This window comes from Crocodylus porosus, unplaced genomic scaffold (genome assembly GCF_001723895.1).
Source record: "Crocodylus porosus isolate Cpor-Errol unplaced genomic scaffold, CroPor_comp1, whole genome shotgun sequence".
Taxonomy (NCBI): Eukaryota; Metazoa; Chordata; order Crocodylia; family Crocodylidae; genus Crocodylus; species Crocodylus porosus.
In genome coordinates this window covers 7886175-7904633 of record NW_017728928.1, presented here as the reverse complement: position 1 = coordinate 7904633, position 18459 = coordinate 7886175, and the positions used below count along the sequence as shown (strand labels likewise).

Below are 18459 nucleotides of genomic sequence, written 5' to 3'. Positions count from 1 at the left end.
CGGCGGGGGCAGCGGCGGTACAGACCACGTACGTGTGTGCGCAGACAGGTGCACACTACACAGATCTGCATGCATGCACGTGTATGTGCCCGTCTGCATGCGTGCATATATATATATACTTATGGGTATGTGTGTGTGTATGTAAGTGTGTATATGTGGATATTTATCTATGTATGTAGATACATATGCATGTGTGTGCGTATACACACACACAGGTATCCAGGTTGTAGCCATATTACTTGAGAGGAAGGGGCAATCAGGACTCATCTTATTAGACCAACAAGATTTTTGCAAAAAAAAAAAAAAAAGTTCTCTCATTACCAGCCTTTGGGCACAAACCCCCTTCATCAGGCATTGGAGAAAAGAGCGTCGAAGTTCACCTGGGTAGAAATAAAAGTTCATATGGGATTTCATAGAGATGTTGAAAATTTGCACAGCCCTAATACGTGTGTGTGTGTGTATATAACCTGGACAGTGGCAATACGTAGGGGGGTCATACGGGGGAGTACATGCACCCCCTACAAAAAGTTTGTGTGTGTGTGTGTTTGTGCGCGTGTGTATATTAGAAAGTTCATAGGATTTCACAGAGGAGTCAGTAGGTGGAAAACTGCTCTGGGCAGGCGGTTCGTAGCTGGTGCGGAGCCTCTCACCTTCTGGGATCATCTGTGATGATGCAGACTGCCTCGAAACAAAGGCAGGAGCAGGATTTCGGGTTTCAGGTGGTCACCGTTGCTTCCTGCTTGAGAAAATATGAAGATTTCGTTTGTTTAAAAATCGGCTAAAATTCGATTTCTTCTGTGTGTCAGGTATCCGGGTTCATGAATGACGCGAGCCCCCAGCGTCTGGGGGGGGCACAGCAGCACTAGCAGCAGCGGGAATGTGGCAGCACTGGCAGGTAATGTGGAGGTGGTAACCAGGGAGCTCCTACAGATGGGTGGTGGGAGGGGGATGGTGAGCGCCGACCAGGGGTCAGCAACCATGTGCAGATGCCGTCAGTGATGCCCAGCGGCAATTGCTGGCTGCCCGCAGATGCTGGTGGGGGTGGCGAGCGGCAGCCGCCCACAGGTGCTGCCAACAATGTCAGCGGCGCCTTTTTGTAGGGTGGGGGTGTGTACCCACGTGTCCCCCTCATGCATCGCCACTGTTCAGGTTATATGCACACACGCACATACACAAATAATATACACACTCACACATTAGGGCGGTGCAAAATTTCAGCAGCTGTTTTGTTTCAGAGGTGTTTTAGGCCATTTCAGCACCCAAAACACCAACTCCAAATCGAAATGGAAGGCTGTGAAACAAAACGAAGCATTGGAAACATTTGGGAAATTTCAGAGTTTTGTAGGGAAACAGCTGTATGCTGCTGCCCTGCCATGCGATTCGGCTGCACAGGGTGCAGGGATCCGGGCCAGGGGTGTTCTTGCCGCAGCTGCCCACCCCGCACTGCCCTTGCTGATGCAGGGCTGCATGGAGCAAGCAGCAGCAGCAACAAGGAGACCTCCAGCATAGATGTCTGCTTCCTGCAGAGCTAGGTCACATGGCAAGGCAATGCTGGTCTCTGCTGCATGACCTGGCTCCACAGGGAGCAGAAATCCAGGACAGGCAGTGACGGTGAGAAGACCCCAGCATGGATCTCTGCTCCCTGTGGAGCCAGGTCACACAGCAGAGACCAGCATGTTTGCTCTCTGCTCTGTGCTGCTTCCCTGCCCCACAATCCAGCGTGACAGGGATCAGAGATTTGTCCGGGGGTCTTCCCATTTACATGGAGGGCAGCGGACCTTCCCCTCTCCCAGATGAGCCACTGGGGCTCTGCATCCCCATGCCCTGCCTGGCTGGGCAGTAGGGCTGTGCAAAGCATCCCTTGCAGCCAGTCCAAAACAGATTCAGAGGAGAGAGAGCTATCAGGAGGCACTGCTTCACAGTCGGGTCGGCTAGGATCTGGAACCAACTTCCAAGGGAAGTGGTGCTCGCTCCTACCCTGGGGGTCTTCAGAAGGAGGCTAGATAGACAGCTTGCCGGGGTCGTTTGACCCCAGCATTCTTTCCTGACCATGGCAGGGGTTTGGACTTGATGATCTGCTCAGGTCCCTTCTGACCCTATCAACTATGAAACTGAGATTCGACTGAAACGAAACAGGACAGTGATCTGAAACACCAAAACGAATCGCTGTCCTCCAAAACAGCCGAAACTGAATCGAAACACAGCCATTTCTCACAGGCGCGCGCACACACGTATATATGCCTACGTATGTGCCTGTGTGCATACATATATGCATGCATGCATGCATACATGCATGTACATGTTTGCAGGCACACGTACGTATATGCCTGATGGGGTTAAAAACGTGGAGGGAGTGGAGCAGTTGAGGCAAGGAGAGAGGGGCAAGAAAGGGGCCAGGAATGCATTTTGGCTGGAAATGGGAAGGCTTCTGAGCCGCGTAGACCGAGGGTCTGACACCTTTTCCCAGTAGGAGCAGTGGGGGAAAGCCAGGTGGGCTGAGCTCTAACATGGAGCTTGGTGTGTTTATGACCAATTGCAGGGGGCAGTTGCCAGCCTTTGTGAGCTCAGCCGGCCCCTTCCAGCAACCTGTGGTGAGCTCCTAACGTTTGCAGGTGGTGCTGTTGTGTGTCAGTTAGTGCTACCCTGTTGCATCACAGTATTTTGCTGCAGAGGTGACTTCTGGCTGTGCTAACCTAGGACGTAATGCAGAGTAATGAGCAGTAGCCCAGCAGTTTTTCAGATGGTGTTTTGGTACAGAAGAGCAAGAAGACACCCCTCTTATCCCTTGTCTAGCTCCATTTATTTCCACAAATGCTTTGACCTTGGAGGCAAGCAGCAGTTATGGGTGGTGTCTCGCTGCATTGTGTGATGTGTTGGTTTTTTCAGTGGTTCAAGCTATCGTGTTTTGCTGGAGGATCACTCTAATTTGCATTGATTTGACTAGGTGTTTATGTAGAACTTGAACATGTTGCCTAAATTACCCAGGGTGTTGTAGAGCACAGTGATTTCTGGACAAGTTCAGACAAATTCACAAACATAGCAAACACAAACAGCACCAGTTTCATGCACTGAAACTATATATGAAAGTTTTACTTTGGTGTGTTGCTTTTCTTTTCTCTGTGGTGTTGCCTTCACTAACATGGGATATTTAGCAGCTCCTGACACTGCTTCACTCGTTGGCTAGAGGGTCGAATAGCGTGGAATTATAAAGCCTTGAGTGAAGTCTGGGGAAATTTGCTCTGGTTTTATTTAATTTTCCCCAACTGTGCCACAGTATTCATATAGAGAAAAAAGAAACAAGTTGAACTAAACTGTTACAAAGAAACAATATCTTGCAAATAGCAACGGATGGAAAATTTCAGAGGGAAAGATTTCCTTTTTCGCCCTGGTTTAAAGGGTTTGCTATTATTTATAGAACTAGAACTTAGGAAGCGACTACCCCCCACACAGGAGAGAGCTGTATGCTGAATGGGTTCATTACAGTGCATTCATTATATTAGTTGATGGGTTAGGAAGAATAGTATTTCCATCTGCTTCTGTATAGCACTTTTCATCCACTGAATTTACACACTTCATTAAGTTAAACCTCAGAAGACTTATTGTGAAATAGGTACTTGTCTCTACAGACACAAGATGTGGAGAGATCATGCTGTTATGCATACATAATTTTCTTGATAAATGGTTTTAGCTTTAGATTTTGAGACTGCTTCAGAGTTGTAGAACAAGCTCTACTTGATTTGACTTTGTAATTCATTTGGATTCTTATTCTTTAGTGATGCCTGTGTTTCCTCTCTTAAAGACAAGAAACACATGGCTGAAACCTTACCCTTTAGATTCTGACTTATATTAATGTTGCATTTTCAGAACATAATGTTCTCAGGTGCCAATCTGAAGGGTGAGGGGGTAATGTGTATGTACTTCCTTATACAGTTAAGTTGCCAGCTCACTCCAGAAACACACTATTTGCGATCAAGGCCCCTTGTTTCTCAGCGCAAGGAAGGGACAGAAAACTCCTACAATTTAGTATTAAAACAAAAGGGAAGGAGAAAGCACAGGAAAATGAAGTAAAACACTTGGTTTAAAGTTGATGTGTTTGAGCTACTCTATAGATGAATCAGTCCAATATTTTTGACCTAGCCCTGTTCCGGTAGTTTATCAAATCGCTATAACCTAAATTTAAATGTATGCCATTTAAATGTATAGCGTTGGGGCTGGACAAAAGGTAGTTGCCTAAACTCAGTTGAAACAGTGTACCTTAAATACACAGCTCTGTCATTGCCTTGGTATTAACAACCTGAAACGGAGTAGCTTCTGTCATTTTCAAGGCTTTGAGGAGCAATCCTGAGAATAACTTAGAAGCCTTTAAAATGAGGAGAGCTAATCAGTTTTGTGGGCTGATCATACCAGGAGCAAAGATAGAGCTGGTTACTTAAGGAGCACTGTAACAATAACATCGCCAAAGCTAACTAGCTCCTATCATTTTCAGTATCTCTAATGCAGCCTTTTCACAGCTGCTTCTCCTTTATTGCTTCTGACTTAGTTGACAGGAGTACAATCAAGTTCCAAAGTAGACAGTGGGGCTGAAATATGCAGTGACCCCAAGAAGAATATGTGCTTAACTGATATGCAGATATAAGAGACAAAGACCCTAGATGTTAAGGCATTTGCTATTTCGCTCGTCTGCAAAGTGTTCACGGCCAGCAATAATAAGAAAATTGGTTCTAAGCAGTTGGAAATAAAGACTCACTCTATGCAAGTTTCAAAAGGCGGTTTCTCCTTCTTTGCAGCAATCATTAATCTTGGTCATGAGACAGAATCTTCCATTCTGAGCTCTTAATGAAACAGTTCATCTAGAAAGATGGCCACTACAGAGCCCCTATCAAAAAAGTAAGTAATACATTTTTCATTCTTATTATTTTAAAAGGCCAAGTGGTCTTTGGATTGCAGAATCAAATTCTCTGTGGTCTCATTGCTGGTGTGTTGTTCTTGTGATTCCCTTATGGTAAACAGCTCGATAATGTGACAGTATAGTGCAATTTCTGAAGCATAGAAATATTTTTAATTGTTTGTTTTTTATTTTCTTGCTCGCTATGACTCCGGAGATCAAAGGTTTCTGTTTATCTACTGAACAAGCATCCTCATGTTGTTCTATCATTGTACCTTGTCTTTGCCCTGAAGCAAGCACTTCTAAATGCTGGGAGATTGTTTAGTCATCACGTGCATTTGCTGTAAAGCTATGCTATTTTTTTTAATCTGTGGAAACTTGTGCACTAGATACTATGCTGACACCATGAAATTTAGGTGCAAAGGAGCTCTTAAACTCTTATGTCATTTAGCCTGCGCTGGTTAGGCAGTACAGGTGTTCCCTTAGAAGCCTTGGGCTCCTATACATGTGCAGGGAGCCTGCTCCGATGCACTGGAAATCCAGCCTGTAAATCAACTGTAAAACTTAAAACAGAATATCTAAGTTTATTAAGTGTCATCTCTAAATATGTAAAAAAAAAAATAGTCTTGATTAATCAAGTCTGCTGGAGTGCGGAAATTAACGTGCCTCAGCAGACTTCAGTGTCATGGGACATGTGACACTTGGGTGCTCTTAATTAGCACAACTCACTAATTAAAGACCACCCCCATGCCTCTCAGAGCATGTGTAAAAATGCCCCTTATCTTTTACCTCATGAGAGCTGGTTTTTCTAGGTTCAAAAAATGAGGGAAAACTTAAGACCTGGCATTTTCTGAGGGGTGCTTTCAGTCTAAGAAGGGGATTTGAGTTTAAATGCGTCTTCATGTTTAAAATACTTGTCTACAAAGAATTAGCCAAAATTCATATTTTGTTCAATTATCTTGTTGTTTAAACTGCAAGTTATTGTATAACAAAACATCCTCATGGTTTTGGGCTTTAATATACTCGTGAATTTTCATTCTGTAACGTGACAGTTTGCTTTTATGTAATTTGATTTTTGTAGGGGGCCTTTTCCTGCCTTTGTTTATCATCAACATGTTTTTAAATCACTCCATGATTCTTTCTACTAAGGATTACAGGTTTTATTTAGCAGATGATGAATTACTTGAATCTTGCCAGCCTCCATTGCTAACTGGTAATGTTGTATCATGCTGTTTCTACCGTTCTAGAATAAGCATATTATAAATTAGCGAGACCATCAGAAGCTTGTAACTCACTACTTGAAGGAGTATTTCTGAAGAAGTACCTTAAACTGTATGTCCTATCTGGATGTACTAGCATAATAGGAAACATCTGTGGAACATTTTACTTTCCTCAGTACTATTTATTTGTCTGTTTGTGGTATTGCCTATTATGTGCTAGGCCTTTTTCCAGGGCTATATAAGGGGATGATGATTCATGCCCTGAGGAGTTTGTTAGATAGTGATTTTCTACATGAATCAATTTGTCACGGCTTTTAAGAGGGTTTTAAGAACTTCTTCAAGAGGGAGAATGCAGGGGCTTGTGGATGAGTTTAGGGAAATGGAACAATGCATCGAGGTTATATGAAAACAGGACTGAGAAATGAATGGACAGGGGTGAGAAGTCTTGTGAAGTGGAGCTGGTAAGAGCGACGAAAGTGAGGAACCAGCAATAAATATAAATCCTTGAAGAAAGATTTGTGTCTGTTTAAAAAGATGATTATTTCTGATGGAAATTTTGTACTTTATTTATAAAGACCTCTTCTAAGTCTTTAAATTAAACTTTCTGCAGACAAAATTATACAATAAGAAAGTGAAACTCTTCCCATCTACCAATATTTCCTGGAACATTTCTTGTCCCCAGATTACAAAAAGTGAACTTCTGTTTGTAACTTAAAAAACATAACAACAACGTGGGTGCACAAAGCCTTGAATAAAATTTCTACTGGTTATCTTCTTCCATTATGTAAAGCATGACCCCAAACCTCGTCTGCACAAGTGATGTGTTTTGCAGTATTATCTGCTGTTGCTACAGCTGATACAATGCTGGTAGTGACAGCAACATTGAGAGGATTGTTGTAGGTGCCAGTGGTGTGTTAAACACCCTGCCGTCTCCCCTTGCTCAGAGTCATTGACCTGCTGCTTAGTATCAACAGCCCGTCTTCTCCCCCTCTTCCAAAATTGCTAGCTCAGGTAGAACTGCATTGGTTGAATCCTGAATTTACCTGAGTAGTTCCAACGAGTCTAGTGAAACTCTGCACGTGAACTTGATGGGAACTGGTACTTCTGATATACTGTGTAATCTTGGGCAGGTCAGTTTGCCCTGCTTTCCCTCTGTCTTACACATTTATATTGCAAGCTTTTCATTCTAGGGATCCTCTTTTCATAGGCTTGTACATAGTTTAGCACAACGTTTAAGAAAATAGAGCATCCTTTCCCAGAAAATAGGTAACTGTTAGCCAAGTGCATGGACTGTGACTTTAAGGAAGGGGATGTTGAAGCATGTGCTTCCATTTCTAGGATATCCAGGATGCCCTGCTGTGCAACTTCCAGACACTGACAGATGCTGTCTCGTCACAAGCCTGTTCTCTGCTTTAGAAGAGATTCATTTTCTACTGGGACAAAGCTTTCGGTGGAGAGGGGAACGCAGGCTGTGGGTTTCATTTTAAAGGGAAAACCCACAGCTCTAGGGAATTAAGATCCATAGTTGAGAACTTTTAGGGAGAGGACGAGTGATGAAAGTGTGCACAGTCGTTGCATAGTTCCAGAAGAGATACCTGTCAAGTGGGAAAGTATGTGAACAGACGTAGAAGGAAATATTAGAAGTTGAATAACTTGAACAGAAGACTTAGATCTTTCTCTAGACTCAGCCTGATTGACAATGGATTTTTTGTTAGACTAATGAGAGCAGCTCCACAATTTCACCCCAACCCTTCACTTTTAACATAATTCAGGTGAGATGGTGGAGTGCATCCCTCCATGTGTTTGCCATTAGTCCAGTGGCTATTTTCTGGAGTTGTCAGATATCAGGAACAGAGTTGGCTTTTGTAGTTATTCACTGTCTCTGGAATCTGGTGCTGAAGTTTGTGGGATCGCTTCCGATAACCCTTTGCATGCTTTTATTAAAGCCCACCACCTTTTATTACTTTCTCCAGGAATCTGGCTTGTCTGATAGGATTTTAATGCAGTCATCTCTATTTCCGGTCACCTTGTCCGCATAAGGGAAAGAAGTAAAAGAAAGGATGACTAATATGGTTTGGAAAGAAATATAGGAATAATGGAAAAAGCATTTCTGAGAAAATGTTAGTATGAGAATTTCAGAGCAATTTTATGTTCTGCTCACTGACCTGCACGGAAAAGTAGCAACAGGGAAATCTTCTCTTCATCCTGCTGTATATTTTTCTGAATAAAAAGAACACATGTAAAGTATAATCTACAGTGTCAGTTTTGGTCTATACAAAAATGTATAAGGATAAGAATCTCACTTCCACATTAATTCTTTTCTGGTATGGATGGAAATACTAGAGTTATTTTTAATTTGACTGCCATGAACATATGCAAACTATGTAATAAAGATGTTTGGCCTTTGATATTTCCTTCACAATTGGTTTATCTGTCTGTTTAGCTAGCTTTCTTTTTGTGCGGGTGTTTATAATCAAGTCTATTAAGAAGATTTCTTTAAAAAGATCAAAGAAAGGATGTTAATGCTATATTGTTCTTGAACATGTCTGGAGGATCACAGTGGGTACATCTTGGGATGTATAAAAAAGTTGGTTTTTAGTTGTGGTTTGTCTGCCAGGGTCTGGAAATACATCTCATTCTAGACTGACTTGAGGCAAGCAAAAGTGCTTTTTACAGTGCTCCTGGCTTAACAGACTCAAAAGTTGCTACAAACCCACATCTCCTACCCGGAAAAGAGTAAACATTGCTTTGATAGGTGAATTAGTCCATGTGACGAGCAGGGTTTCAGAGGAGATTAGAGAGGCACCCATCTCAATCTGTCTGCGGAGATTTTTATTTTTTTTTTTTAGTAACAGGAGCTGTCCCACTCATAACCTTTGTCCTGTTGAACTGGAAACCCTCAGTGCCTTTTGGATGCTTTTATTGTTTTTACCGAGATCTGAAGAATGTCCCTGCTTTCTCCAATGGATGAAGATGAACCAGAACATTTTGATGGGCTCTCTCTTCTGTACTGGTATGCCACACCAATGGGGTTTAATAGCCGTCTTATAGTATTAACTAAGAGAAAAGCAGTAAACTTGTTTTCAGACCTGCAACCCTTCTCCGCTTCATTATGTAGTGTTCTGCTTTTGGTGTGATCCTTTCTGGAAAATTACTTTTTGGCCGATAAACTTTGTTGAATATAATATATATATACAAAAAGTGACTTGAGTGATTTCTTAAGGCTGTATATTAGAAGACACACTTCCATGTACTTATTTTATTATCTTTTGTATTATCGGCGATTTCGGTATTCAGAATCCTCAGTTATGATAAATACTCAGATAATCTAGGTTACCAATATTTTAAACTTTCGTATATATTGAGGTTAATAAAGCAGTGGAAGAAAGCATTAACGATTTAGCTTTAATAGCCTTTATGACAAGCTGATCCCCGAAACTACAAATATTCTGAACCTTGTTTTACCTAAAATATTTAGGTTTTTTTGCTTGTTTATTATCCTGTTTGTGCTAATAGGTTTCAGTGTAACAAACCTATACTAATGGCACACATTCTGCATACTCACAGGTAGTATCTTCTGTTTCACCTTTTACTTTTTCTTAGTCTGTTATCAAGTTTCTTTAGTAGTATTCTTTACAAGGAAGTGTTTCATCAAGCATTGTTTGATTTATGCTGATAATTAAATGTCACTTTTCTTATTATTATACAAAGCATGCTACGATGCATTGTAATTATGATTTTTATTACTATTTAGGTGTCAGTTTTTCTTACTTGCATCATTTTGCTATTAGTGAGGAGTGTTATGTCCTCCTTGGAGTATTCAGTAATATGTGTTAATAGATTATTTTGGTGAAATTAGAACAATTTAGGGTGCAATTTTCAAAAGCAGTCAAGTGCCTGATTCCCAAGTGATGAAAGTGGTTGCAGCACCTTTGCAATAGAGGTGTCTTAATTTACACAATTTGAGGGTCTAGCCATAATGAGTATAGCATCATAACTCATTCTGAAAGTCAAGTAGGGCACTTCACAAGATTTGAAAATCCCAGTCCTAGAATATTAAGGTTATAAAGTCATTTTACACCTTACGAATTGCACAGATCCTTTCACTTACAGTGTTTTTGCTAAGAACTGCCATTTAGGTCTGTATAATAGTATGATGTTACCCCTAAATAAAATATTTTATTTATAAGTAATTTATCCACCTGGTTTGCAATTCCTTTTTTTTTTTTTAAAAGTGGCCAGAATATTTTCTTTTGAACTTTATGAGTAATCATTAATATGTGAACGTTCCCTGTGTTTTGTGTACCTCAGGGTTGATTTAGAGCCAGGGTTGATTTAGTTGGTTTTAGGCCACATGCATACATTCTAAGTTGGTAATTTAAATTTATTAATAAAGTAAAAACAATTTAGCTCTCTTGACAGTGTTAGTTCATAATCTCAGCTCTACCTAATATATCTGTACATGACATAAATTTAAGGTATCCTTAGAATTGGATGGTTATCATTAGAATCGGTGAAGGTTTATTTCTCAGTCTTGTGTCTTCTTTTTTATGTACCAAAATCTTCATGTACGATATGTAAAGAGATTTCCAGCATGCATTTTGCTATTAGATATTTAAAAGGTTCTTTTTTTATTACAAGTGTTTCGTTCTTAAATTAAACTACTCTTTGTCATTGTTCATAATACTCTTGCATTTTGTATTGTAGGTTCTGTCATTCTTGATGGTCTCTGTTTTTCTTTTAAATACTGAAAAGTTAGAATCTGATTATTGAAATCCTTAGTGGAATGACCCCCTCCCGAATTGGATTTGTAGGACTGAGTGGCAAAATGTGTTTGATTTTTAATTTGCTACTTTAAAAAAAAGTCTTGGTAAAATTAACTTTAATAAGAATTTTCCAGATTCCTTCATGATTAATTAAGTTTTATAAACCAAAGACCTGTGTGTTGAAATGAATACATTTTCCACGTTTGAGGTTGTACCAAGATTGGCTTCAAAAGATAAGTAGAAAATAAGAATACTTGATGAAGTATTTTATTTTGAGGAACACAAACATTTCAGGAAATATCTAGTTGAATTCTTCCCCCCCTCTTCATTTTTAATAAATAAAAAAGTTACAGTATTTTTTTATTTCTCTGTAGTATTTGAAGGAATGAGTACTGAACTGCAGTTAGAGATGTTTGAGAGAATAGAACAATATACTCTGTGTGTGCGCGCATGTATATTGGTGTATATCTACTTTGGTTAGTCTATAAGGTGCAAATCTACCTTCTTCTACTTGACCGCAGACTAAAACAGCGAATTATGTGTCGCTGCAGTACCAAAAGCCATAATTAAGGAGAAAACTTTTTGTGGACTTCAGAATGGTGTAATTCTTGTTTCTTGAGTGTTTCAGTGATATATATGTGCATCCATGGTGGCTTTTTGAAGGTGATTAACACATTTCAGTGTCAAAGCACTTACTGTATTATTATGGAATAATACATAATATTATATTGTATTAGATTAATTAATCTCTTCAACAAAAAGATTGGGTGTAGGGAATGAGGTTGTGAAGTCAGACAGATGGTTTCTTTAGATTATACAGTTCTTTCTTTTCAAGTGTTATACAAATATGCACTGCTAAACTGTCTTTTGGAAGATATTTCCATTCTGTATCACGCAGAAATAGTAGAAATGATCCCAACAAGGAAATATGATCATTGACAATTATAGCATATCCTAATTGGGATTCATCATTTCTTGTTATCCTGTAGAATAAATGCTTGCTAGGGTAAATTGAGTTCCTTTTGAAACATAAGCTTTTGAAACAATAATGTTCCCCAGTAGTCCTTTTTTCTGCCTACGGTAAAGGGCACGTTTTGAAAGTTAAAAGAACAAAACGGATTGAAGAAAAACTGGCTTGTCTCCTGGGTTGTCTCTTCTTTTTCTCTCATTTATTTCTTTGTTGATGCCTGTAAGTTATTTAAGTGCACACTTCTCAGTAGTACAGACATCTTAATACCACTTATCTTGCATGTGACAGCATAATGGGGATTATTGGGCAGATAGTTTGTCTGCCTTGGGAGGTGCAAAGGCCCTTGAAAACAGAGCTGATGTGGTTTACTACACAAGCAGGACAACATTTGGAAGCGTACGCTTCCACGGGTTGGAACTTGGTTTCAGGAGGTTACTTTGTACCTAGAACCTCGGTTCTCACCCTTTCTTCCAGCTCTGCATCTTACCTCGATGTCCACTTGAGTCCTTGCAGAAAAGGAGCATATGGTCTGGTATATGTGGTGCATTGGGTTTTGTAGGAGGATTTGGGTTACATATCTACCACTCTGAGTCGTTTTTTCCCTTCCTTGTGAATGGATTATAGTTGTTCTGTTTCACTTTAGCATCAAGTTGTAGGAAATAGAAGTGACTACTCAGCTGAGCATCTCATCGAGGGCATGGCTGAAAAGCTAAGCAATGCTAATGCTTTCCTTTTTTCTTTCTTTCCTTTTTATAGGGCAGGTGGGTCCTCTCAAAAAAAAAGTAGATGACAAGTTATTTATGGTTTAATTTAGGTTTTGTTTCAAAAGCCTCCATGTGAGTGAAAATGGATCTGGGTAAATAATGCTTGGCCTGTTAATACCTTTTTGCACCCAGGTTTTTTAACACTTTATATTACTTTGGCATAGTCTTGGGGGGATTTCTGATGTGTTTGTAAATTCAGTTCCTAGGATTATCACTCCTTTGGGGGGAATTTCCTTAATTATTTGCCTTTCAAGTTTCAGGGTCATAAAGTAATGCCCTTGCCATTTGACAAATCAGTCTGCCCTCACCTACATTTCTTATTCTTGCATTCTGTGTTTGGGTAAGAGTGAAGCTTCTGTAAATTAAGGGGGAGAGAGAATGATGTTTGTTGAGAGAATGAGATATGGAAGAAAAGAGATCACCAGTAATTAGGTGCTAGAGAGTTGTGCTCTTCCATTGGCTCTGGAAATATTGCAGTGATGCCCATATTAGCAATAGAATTTAAAAAATCTTTACTTCCTTAATAAGAACTTCCTGTGGTTCATATGCTCTGTGCTAAATGAGACCAGGTTTGAGTTATTTAATAAGTTAACCCTCTTTTATTATCATGTAAGGATTTGAAAATTTGACCTGAAATATTTCTAGGAAAGGCCCAATGGGTACATGTATTATATTTACTTCCCCATCTTTTTTCAGTATGAAAGTATCCTCTTATCTGTCACATTTTTCCTTCACAGTACAGTAACACTTAGTCAAAAACATCACTAAAGATGAAATATAACAAGAACCACTGTAGTTTTTACATATTTTTATTTCCCAAAGTGAATTTTCATTATTAGAATTTTAACAGCTCTGATTTTTTTTAAATTTTTTTTTTTAGGACTATAATGGGTCCTTATGGAATCAATCGTGCTGTACATCGCATTACTCTTTCTGATTGTCAGAATGGATTGGGTAAGTAGATTGCATATATAATTGTCTTTAAATGAACCAGCTCTCATGAGGTAAAATCAACAGGAGAGAGAGTTTCTCATTCTCTTTTGGACTTGTCCAAACATAGTGCAATGGATGAAATAACTAATTTGTTGCTTATTTCTTTTGTTTTTTCAACAGGGGTTAAAATTATTGGAGGTTATCGGGAGCAGACTTCAGAAGACTATGGAATTTTCATAAAAAGAATTTTGCCTGGAGGAATGGCTGCATTAGATAGTAAATACTTGCTTTTGAATCTCTATTAGCGTCCCGTGTTGCAGAGAAAACTGTTAAGAAAGCAAATGAACACTGTTTTTTCCATTTTTGTTTTTAACATGTACAATAAGCAAAGTGTAGTTCAGTGAAGATTCAGCAGTAGATTGTAACTCAAGATATAGAAGAGAGAAATGGAGTATATTGATAATTAATGGATTTGCAGCTTTTCAGTTTTTGGACTTCCAGTCAGATCTTCAGAATATGGTGATCAGTCCAAAATCAGAGATGTTGAGGTTCTCAACATCCATTGGCTCTAGTAAAAGTTCAGGGCATTCAGCCGAATGTGCTATGGCTGTTTTTTCTGATGTACGTGAAAGGACCATCTCTGTTACACAGAATGTACAATAGTTAGAATAGTCTAGCCTCCTGAGCTAGTTTAGCATAAAGTTTCTAAACGTAATCTGGGTTTGTTCACGCTCAAATATCTTTAATCCAAAATAGCCAATGTTAAATTTAAAATGACTCGGCAAATACAGTTCCTACGCTCCTATAGACAGAGACTTAGGCTCAAATTAGAGCTATTGTAAGAAATATTATAAACATTATAAATCACAAACATATTTCATTTTTATATTATAACCCACCTGTAAACATTTATTATTTATTTACTCAGCTGGGACCTAATGCTAAAGCTCTCGTGCCTAAAGTGCCAACCAGGAAAATAAGCACATGATTAATGCTACAGTTGTGAGCAGCTCTGTTGACAATAGTTATACTACTCTTGGTATTACAGTTAAGTCCATGATTAAGTGTTTGTGAGATCACTTAATAAAAGCACAGGAACATCTTTCTTAACAGAGACCCACAAACCAGGATATTTCTCCACCAAGTTCCCTCTAACCTAATGCAAACGGTGGTATGTTATTCTAAGTTACTTAATACAGGCTAGTAAATTACTTTCTTGTTAATCTCTTTATAAGGTCGCTTGTTCACTGGAGACCTAATCTTGGATGTGAACGGAGAAAACTTAGTTGGTGTAACCAACGAAAGGTACGTTCATAAAGATGACTGCGCACTAATTTAAAGTTTGGAACAATATTGTGGAAACTGGTGATATATCAAGATAGCTATAGACCAAATGAACCACTGTTTAAAAGGGCATAACTTCATTGAAGTCAGTCTCACTATATACCATCAATCTGTGGAATTATGTATACCATCAGTTGTTACTCAGTAAAACGGTCTTTGAAGTTTAAGGAAATCTTGTTAAAATAGTTATAAAACCAGCGCGGTATTGATATTATTGTAATTATCATGTTGTTCGGCTGGATACCAGCGAAAGCAAATAGTTTGATTACATACAGTGAAGACATGGTATTTCTTTGTAACCCAGATGGGATAAGTCTGTTTAGAGAAGTTGTCTGGAATATTTATGGAGGGTGCTACTTGGGTTCTGTAGCAGGAACATCAGCACTCAACATGGAGCACCAGGTAATCTTGGGTGGCTGTGGACTAAACATAAAAACTAAACCAATAAAACTATTATAGTACAAATTTAAAAAAGAATGATACAAAATGCGCCTTGTACTCATCCAAATTTCTTCTGTCCCGTAACAATCCAGGATCTATCTGGAATAGGTGTCAAAATAGTATTTTCAAAACAATTCTTCTGTTAAACTGAGAATTCGCCCTCTTCTCTGCCATGTTAGTTCATTGTTCACTATGGAATTGATGGCATGTCTCAAAGTACGAAATGAGGTGTATGTGGTGGATTGGGTTTTGCGTGAGGATTTGGGTCAGCATGTCTGCCTCTTTGAGGCTTTTCTTCCCCTTCCTTGTGTGTCGATGACAGTTGTTCTGCTTCAGTTGAGCATCACACTGTAGGAAATGGAAGTGACTACCCAGTTGAGCACCTATTCTAGGACATGACTGAAAAGTTGAGCAGTGCTGATGCTTTCCTTTTTTCTTACGTCTTTTGGGGCAGGTGAGTGATTTGTGGTTGACTTTCTTTGTCTCCCTTCCAGAGCTGTTGACATCTTGCGAACAGCATCTGCATCTAATCACATGTCTCTGCTGATTGCGAGAGATGAAGAAGCCAAGTAAGAAAAAGATAAAATTTTGTTGTGTTAGTTAATTTATGGTAATTGTTAAAATTTGGGGTTTTTCATAAAAATATCCATGGCATAAATTATATACCTTATTCTTTTTTTTATAGTAAAGTATATTTTTGTCACAGTATCATACATATTTTTTATTATATCTTTCAAGTGGGTGACTGTAGTTTGTTGAGTCCTCTTAGCAAGGATTTGATGAAGAATGATAGCAGAGATTATATCTGAAGTACATCAGTATGTTTTTGTAGCTACCTTTCATGGCTAAGCTGATCCCATTCTAGTAAAAAATAGTTGATGTAGCATTCAGTAAAGCTAAATGCTGCACTGCTCTTTACTCAAATGAGCAGTCCCCTTCAGTACAGTGGTACTACTAACTTGAATAAAGTCTGCACATTTTGGCCCATGTATATTCATGATTTCAATATTGCGTGGCATAGGCACAGTCAATAACACAGTCAAGTATTTGATGTCATCCTAATACTGAATAACTGACTATTATATTTTTGAAGTATAAAGTTTATTGGAGAAATCATAGCAAAAAAAAAATAAAAGCAAAAAAGACAATATATGAATAAAAAACTAGACTACACACCACCAGTGGCACCATGCTCTAGTCATTTGAAAATGGGGTCAATCTGGTTTATTTGGGGTTGTTTTTTTTTTTTCCTCCTCTTCTTTCTAAAGCTGCCTTTTTGACCTTTTTAAAAAGCTGCCTTTTTGACCTTTTTAAAAAGCTGCCTTTTTGACCTTTTTAAAAAGCTGCCTTTTTGACCTTTTAAGAGCGCTGAATTGGTTGGGATAAATTGGTTAAATGATTCAGTGCAGCCGGTAGCCCCAAATTCCTACACAGTAGGAACAGTTGTGCTAAAATATCCCTTTAATCTTGTTATCTACAGATAATCATATAAACCAACTTTGGCATGGAAGCATAGGAAATGTTGGGATGGAAAGATGCCAGGAAGCCCATCTAGGTCTGTTCCTCCCTCCCTTTGAGTTACCAGCTATGTCATCCAAATACTTAGATAACTATATTTGAAAATCATTGTAAGAATTGCCGCTAGCACTGCCTTAACTTGGTAGTCCTGCATATTAGCTAACCTCTACATAGAAATATGGTGGGAGGTTTTTTTTTTTTAAGTGCTGGGATTTCTTAAGTCTACATTTGTCCTGTAATTAACAGTAGCTGAAATGACTCTGCAGCTTCTGTCCTCTCTCTGTTCCTCAGACTCTGCAGGTAGCTGTGGGCACCATCCCTAATCTGATTTTATCTAAAGCATACTGACCTAGTTCCTCTAGCCTTCTTGAATAATTAAAATCCACAAGTTCTTTCACCATCCTCATGGTTTGCCCAGTGACCAGAACTCTAAATGTATCCTCACTCCTGTAAAACTGTCTCTCAATTTATGTCCTACTATTGCGCATATGTAATTTTTGTGTACGGGCCTAGAATCTGGCACTATTTAATTCCTGAAGTAATAACTAATGTGTATGTGAACAGCTGATAAATAATGTGTCTGACTTTGATCTCAGTTGCTCCTCTGTGGCTAGTAGAGTTTTACTGGAGTTATGCTGGTATAACTGAGATCACAAGCAGGCCATTAAATGTTCCTTTGTCTCTGCTGTGATATTGGAACCTGTGTATATTGGATTGATGACTATAACTCCTTGTTGCATAAATTTGCTGTGTCCCATTTGCTCCTCAATAGTAAGATCCCCATTTAGTATTTTAACCCTGTAGAGCAGGAAATAGGAAACAGGAAATTTACTGCGGTTTGTGTTTTACAGCCCTTCTAGATATATTCTCTTCCTTTCATTTTCACTTTTTTCTTTATCACTAAGATTAGTCGCACTAATTAATTTTAAAACCCAGTTTTTCTTACAGGAGGCTCTGGTCAGTAAGGTTTTGTTTTTTCCCTCCTTAATTGAATGCATAATGTCTAATGCTGGCTTTACATTTCTTTTTTACTCTGCCATTTTGCTCTAATGTGTCAGGTGTGTTGCCAAAGGGTTTTTTCTCCCTCTTCTTTATTCCTTCTTTTAAAACAGGATATAGAACAGTGCTAACTCTCATATGTGAGCACAAACTCAAGCTGTAAGTGTTATTTCATAGTGGCTGTGTTTTCTTGGTTCATTTACGTTTTCAGGCATGATTACTAGGATCATATTCAGAAATATTTTGTAAGCTTCAAGGTTATCTTTTACCTTCGTAGCAGTACTCTAGGTTTGATTAATGTAATGAAAGAAGAATTTTTTTTCCCCTCCAGCAATATTATACTTTAGAATGAAAAGAGAAAGTCTGGAATGAAGTCAAATAGAAACTCTTATGCTAAATCTAATCTTTGTACATCTATATAATGAACCAGAATGAAACCCAGTGTCCCTAAATTTTTACAAGTCAAATGATGTTTAAAATAATATAGAAAACATAAAAATGGCCCTATTTCATGTTCTGAAGTGTAGTACATTTGATCAGACAAAGAAGAAGAGGAATAACTAGAAAAGCTAGTTCGAGATCACTGGTTTTTCCAGCAGAGGAAGTGAGGAAAGGGTAT

At 38.8% G+C, this 18459-nt stretch overlaps 1 protein-coding gene across 4 annotated transcripts in view; it reads left to right on the top strand.

The window, feature by feature from the left end:
• Nucleotides 1–63: 63 nt before the first annotated feature.
• The window catches only part of STXBP4 (syntaxin binding protein 4), a 123979-nt gene continuing 105583 nt past the window's right edge, over nt 64–18459 (top strand). Inside the window, exons 1-6 of one of the 4 annotated variants that reach the window (XM_019542452.1) lie at nt 64–81; nt 4788–4887; nt 13486–13559; nt 13719–13814; nt 14774–14843; nt 15818–15892. In XM_019542452.1, coding sequence (XP_019397997.1) covers nt 4859–4887; nt 13486–13559; nt 13719–13814; nt 14774–14843; nt 15818–15892 — 344 coding nt within the window. In that variant the 5' untranslated portion in view covers nt 64–81; nt 4788–4858. Of the gene's footprint in view, nt 82–923; nt 969–4787; nt 4888–8985; nt 9119–13485; nt 13560–13718; nt 13815–14773; nt 14844–15817; nt 15893–18459 lie in introns of those variants that run through there. The other 3 variants (XM_019542451.1, XM_019542453.1, XM_019542450.1) reach the window with 3 other exon arrangements.